Source organism: Loxodonta africana, chromosome 19 (assembly GCF_030014295.1).
Source record: "Loxodonta africana isolate mLoxAfr1 chromosome 19, mLoxAfr1.hap2, whole genome shotgun sequence".
Taxonomy (NCBI): Eukaryota; Metazoa; Chordata; class Mammalia; order Proboscidea; family Elephantidae; genus Loxodonta; species Loxodonta africana.
The window spans coordinates 38773991-38779624 of record NC_087360.1 but is presented as its reverse complement, the minus strand read 5'-3'; the positions used below and the strand labels follow the sequence as shown (position 1 = coordinate 38779624).

At 36.5% G+C, this 5634-nt stretch overlaps 1 protein-coding gene across 1 annotated transcript; it reads right to left on the bottom strand.

Annotated features, from left to right (window-relative positions):
* Nucleotides 1–387: 387 nt before the first annotated feature.
* LOC111751271 (beta-defensin 107A-like) lies at nucleotides 388–5415 on the bottom strand. The gene is made up of 2 exons (XM_023550947.2): nucleotides 5352–5415; nucleotides 388–685 (listed from the first exon to the last, which is right to left on the bottom strand). The coding sequence occupies exons 1-2, from the start codon at nucleotides 5407–5409 to the stop codon at nucleotides 543–545; spliced, it is 201 nt and encodes a 66-aa protein (XP_023406715.2). The 5' UTR covers nucleotides 5410–5415; the 3' UTR covers nucleotides 388–542.
* Between the last annotated feature and the right edge of the window lie 219 nt (nucleotides 5416–5634).

The window sequence follows — 5634 nt, the reverse complement described above, 5'->3', positions numbered from 1 at the left end:
ATACTTGATGTTCTAGAGCAGACAGGGAATTGGAGACATTTAAAAAAATTTCTACGTATAAAGGAGATAGAGGTGGGTGCAATAATGGTACTACTGATGTGGCTACAATTAGTATCTTCACAGAATGTCAAGAAGGTAATCCCTTTGCCATTTAGTTAAATCTCCTCATATTCCAGGTAACAGAATCTTCACACAGAAGGCTAGAACTCTAGAAATGAATGCACCTGATTCCCAGTCCAACATTTTTATATTTTTATTCTATCTGTTTGATCTGTTTATTCACTCCTTACTTAATCAATCAATGAAATAATTAATAGTCTCTGTGCCAGGAACTGGGGATACAAGGTTAATAGGACATAGTGCCTGCCCTGAAGATGATCACAACTTAGAAAGAGTATTTCCCGTGCAGTATCAGAAAGAGGACCAAGACATCTTCAGAGAATCCAAAACTTGGAGGTTAAAGAGAGAAGGGACTGAGAAGTCTGCACCACTGAGATCAAAGCTAGAGAATTTTCATCTCTTCTGTTTTGTGGTTACTGCTTTTAATTTTTCCTTGCTTTTTTGCAGCAAAATGGTGTTAATTCAGCTCGACAGCCCCCTATCTTCTCTTCAAAGTCAAGGCATTCTGCTTCGCAACGACCACTCATTTTGTTACAATGCAGTTGTCTTTGAAGTGCTCCCCTGGCTGAAGGAAGAAAGCAATTAGTCTAATAAGTTACTGGAAGGCAAAAATATAGTATCCAGGCCAACTTTAGAATTCTTCATTGCCAAATCTCCTAGAGACACAGAGTATAAATATAGAGATTCAAAAAATTAGATGTTACCTGAATAGTTATGCCTGAGCTCAAATTCTTGGTATAGTACATAGGATGCCCATACCAGATATTCAATTAGAAAAAGCAAAAAAGAGCTACTTCTGTCACAATCACTTCTAGGATACATAGACACAGAATGCTTTTTTGCCTAGGAAGTAGGCAAAATATTTTCTAATTCCAAGAATCAATCATTTCCACCAATGATGTTTTTTCATGACACCAAATAAATGGAGTATCTCTGATAGATACAAAAGTTAATGACTACATTATTTAGAATAGAGGCAGGTCAATGATGGGTCATAGGCATTGGCATTATGGTTTTGGAGTTTTACAGTTTTAGGTACAATGATAACATAAACAACGTGCTTGCCTAGGCAGGCCAATGGAGTAATGTATTTAGCTTTGGGAAGCAAATAGGTGATGTGTGTTCATTCAGAACAGAGAGACTAAGTTGAAGAGTAAAAATAAATCAAAAGAACTATGATTGAAAGACTGATGATGTGTCTTCTGAGGAGAAATAATCAAAAGAACTGTTAGGTACTCTCAAAAGGAGTTATGCTTATTCTTGGAAAGAGATAACTTTGGGGGGGAAAGGGTACATATTGTCAGATATTGCAATATTACCATATTGAAGACAGATTTAACTCTTTTCTTCAGTCAGGGTGCAAGTTAGTAATAAGACCAATGGAAAGAAATTGTAGCAACTGAGATTTTTTTTCCTCAAAAAAAGGGGGAAATTTCAAATAGTCCAAAGATAAAAAAAAAAAACTACCTTGGGATATTGTGTTATAGATCACTGAAATTTGTCAAGCATTTGAACAATCAATTGGCATTTTATATCTATATACACACACAGACCAAACCAAACCCATTGTCGTCGAGTCGATTTTGACTCACAGTGACCCTATAGGATGGAGTAGAACTGCCCCATAGAGTTTCCAAGGAGGGGCTGGTGGATTAAAACTGCTGACCTTTTGGTTATCAGCTGTAGCACTTAATCACTACGCCACCAGGGTTTCCAACATATATATATAAAACCACTGTGCCACCAGGGTAGATTTGAACTGCCAATCTTTTGGTTAGCCTGAGCTCTTAACCACTGTGCCACCAGGGTTCCTAAATATATATGTATATATATATATACTCTCCCAAAACCAAACCCTTTGCCGTTGAGTTGATTTCAACTCTTAGCTACCCTATAGGACAGGGTAGAACCACCCCATAGGGTTTCCAAGGAGCAGGTGCTCCTGACCTGTCAGTTAGCAGCCAAGTTCTTAACAATTGTGCCACTAGGCTCCTAAATATATATAAGGTTTGAAATACTGGAGTACAGGATAAGACAACAATAATAATAAGAACGATAACAACAACAATAATAATAGCTAAGTCTAACAGCATAGCGTATGAGTTAGGCATAATTTAAGAACCTTATATAGCGAGATCACTAAACTGTCCCCCAAAAATCATTGTTCCTTTCAGGTTTTTAGTAATTGAATCTCCAAGTTATACTGGATACACGGTTACTTAGCTAAAAACTTCAGTTGATTGCTTCGTATGCTGGTATGGCCGCATGAATAAGTTTGGACCAATAAGATAGACATGGAAGTGATGTGAGCTTATTCCATGTATTCTTTTAAACAATGCTGTGTACTTTTTTTTTTTTTAACCATTTCCTTTTGGAGCATCCTTGGACTCAGATAAAATAGTCACATTTTTACTATGGCCAAATTGGCCTTCAGTCCTAGTCCCAACATGACTTGGTGGAGAAGTCATCTCACCTATTTTTGGACTTTTCTATGAGAGAGAAATAAACTATCTTCTTTCAGCCACTCAATTTTTAAGTCCCTTTGTTATAACAACTTAATCTATACCCTAACGAATGAGTATAAGATGTTTCTTAATCTTCAAAAACCCAAAAAAAACAAACTCATTGCCATTGAGTTGATTCCAACTCACAGTGGCTCTTAGGACAGAGTAGAACTGTCCCATAGTGTTTCCAAGGAGCGGCTGGTGGATTCAAAACTGCTAACCTTTACTTAGCAGCAGTAGCTCTTAATCACTGCACCGCTAGGGCTCCTAATCTTCAAAACAACTCTATTATTATATCCATTACAGAAAGGTAATTGGGACATAGAGTTCATATAGCTTAGGAGAATTGACACTGAGATTCAAACTCAAGTAGTTTAGTTTAATAGTCTGTGTTCATTAACTCTTAAATTATTAAACTCACTTCAAACTCAGATTCTATGGGATTGTTATGGTAGTGGTGGTACTAATTTGAGCTAACCTCTGTGCCACCAGGGCTCTCTTGGACACATAGTAGGTACGTAATAAATATTTGCTAATTGTCCTGTAGGGTCGCTGTGAGTCTGAATTGACTCAACAGCACACAACAACAAGTGAATGAAAGGAAACACATAACATACTGGAAAAAGTATCATAGCAGAGTGGGTAAGAGTATAAACCCTGAATCAGAATTGATTATAATCTTAACTCCTCTATTTACTATCTTTGGAACTTTAGGTAAATCACTTAACTTTTTAAAGCTTATGTTTCTTCACCATGAAGGGGGAAAAATAATAGTAATTGTCATATAGGACGTATGCACGGTTTAAACAAGACAGTCAACTAAGGCGCTTAGCACAACACCTGAAACAAGAACACAGTACTGTATCAGCTAAATTGTTGTAAGTAGCTAAAATCATCAAGCACTTGGGAGTGACTAAATTAATGCTTATTTCTCAGTTCTGCTTTCTTATTTACAATCAAGTGTTACTGAAATATTATTAAAGGAATTTTGACATCGAGCCTTGTGTTTCTCTTCTGTGCCAAATAACCTTTATAGAAAATTCTGGCAAAAAGGCCAATTGTCAAGTTTTGTGATTTTTGAATTAGGTTATAATTTTATTATTATATTTTAAAATGTGAGGAAAAGCAGTAGGCAGAGACAGAATGTAGATTTTTCAATGAAAGGAACATAGAAAATCTTACCCCTGATTAAGTTTAAAGTCAAAACAAACTTGAATAGCATAGCCCTGGGTTGAACCCCTGCCTTCCTCACCAGCGAAATTGTTAGGATATTTATGCTATCAGTGCAAGCATTTATTGGAAAAACTGTACTATGCTCCTGTTGCTGTTGATTCTTTCAAGGAACAATAATGGTTCCAATTAACAGTATTTTCCTTGGCCCTGTTCTTCGCTTCTAGTCCTGCCAGTTTTCAAAAGTGCAATGCAAATACTACCTTCCAAGAAGCCTTTCCTGATCCCCCAGTTAGAGCTAAACTTTTGTTTGTAGTTTGCAATTCTTTTATGGCACTTATGAGAAACCATTTTGTATTATAGTTTTTTTGTTTATTTGTCTCATTCATTCACATATTTATACATTCTAAATTTACCAAATGCCAACTTGCTTTTCCAGGCAATTTATTTTTGACATACACTCAAATAATAGGCTAATAAACCTCAAGCAAATTGAGAGCAAGGTCTATGCTCTAATTATATTTTACCTCTTTATTTTACCTACCCCCATTCTAGTGTCCAGCATGATTTCTCGTTAATGGTAAGGACTTATTCAACATTTATTGATTTGCCAGGCCTATTGAAACTAAACCAAAACCAAACCCACTGCCATCAAGTCAATTCTGACTCATAGCAACCCTATAGGACAGAGTAGAATTTCCCCATAAAGTTTCCAAAGAGTGCCTGGTGGTTTTGAACTGCCGACCTTTTGGTTAACAGCCATAGCTCTTAACCACTATGCCACCAGGGTTTTCAGTTGAAGCCAGACTGTGTAATAAATAAGTGTGGATATTCAGGAGCCATGAAGAAACAGGCAGGGTGCTAGAAAACACATGGAGAGTCCATTAGGGAAGGCTTCATAACAGAAGGAATAAAGTAGTTGAGGAGGTATGTACATAGAAGTTTCCTAGGGATAGTCTTGGCTGTATTGAGCAAGGGGAGACCAGTCCAAGGAACTCAAAGACTTAAAAGATATTAGTGACTTCAATGATATAATTTTTCTAGTGGTGTGTGAGAGCCATAAAGAAGGTTCTAAATAATCTAGGGATAGGAGATTTAGACAAAGTAGTGAGACATGAAATAACTGGTTGTTGAGACTCTGTTAATATATGTTTAGTTAATTTATCCTACAAAGACTTCAGTTTCTTAACACTTGTGTTTATAGTTTGATTCTGATACTTTCTCTCATATTAAACCAATTACTTTGACATATATTGAAGCTAAGTTGAAGATTACAGAAAGAGAAAAGAGATCTAAGTGAAAAGAGGGGTCTGAACTCCTTGTAGTAGAGCTAGTAAGGAAATTAATCAGAGACTATTCTGGTTGAAGATTGCATCAGTGTGGCCACATTGTTTTACTTATGGGCTCAGAAAAGAAATTTCCAGTAACTGGCTTGTCCTGTGACGTTTTTAGGACACAGGGATGAGTCATGCTCTTTTTAAAAACCTGAGCTGTTCTTTTCAAAAGAGATCCTGAACTGATTGACATGCCTACATCTATTAAAGATTTATCTCTTACCTGGGAAAATTTGAGCAAGAAGAATGAAAGCAGCAAAAATTAAGAAAAAGATTCTCATGGCTGCAGGAATCAATGGAGAAAAGGTGAAGGAAATGCAATAGCTAGAGTCCAGCTCTTTTATCAATGGAAGCTGATTACAGTATGTTGTAAGCTCTGAAACGGCTGGAAGGTAACTTTCGTTTGTAATGCTCATTAAGAATGCACATGTCTCCATGCTCCATTGAATAACGTGTGGGCTAACAGATCAGATTTTATCTAAATAACACTTATGGGAGAGTAAGGC

Bases quoted from the DNA above. Each gene is read 5' to 3' on its own strand.
- LOC111751271 (XM_023550947.2), bottom strand. From the start codon at position 5,409: ATGAGAATCTTTTTCTTAATTTTTGCTGCTTTCATTCTTCTTGCTCAA. The intron at 686-5,351 runs GTAAGAGATAAA...TTCTTCCTTCAG, and splicing joins TCTTGCTCAAATTTTCCCAG to CCAGGGGAGCACTTCAAAGA.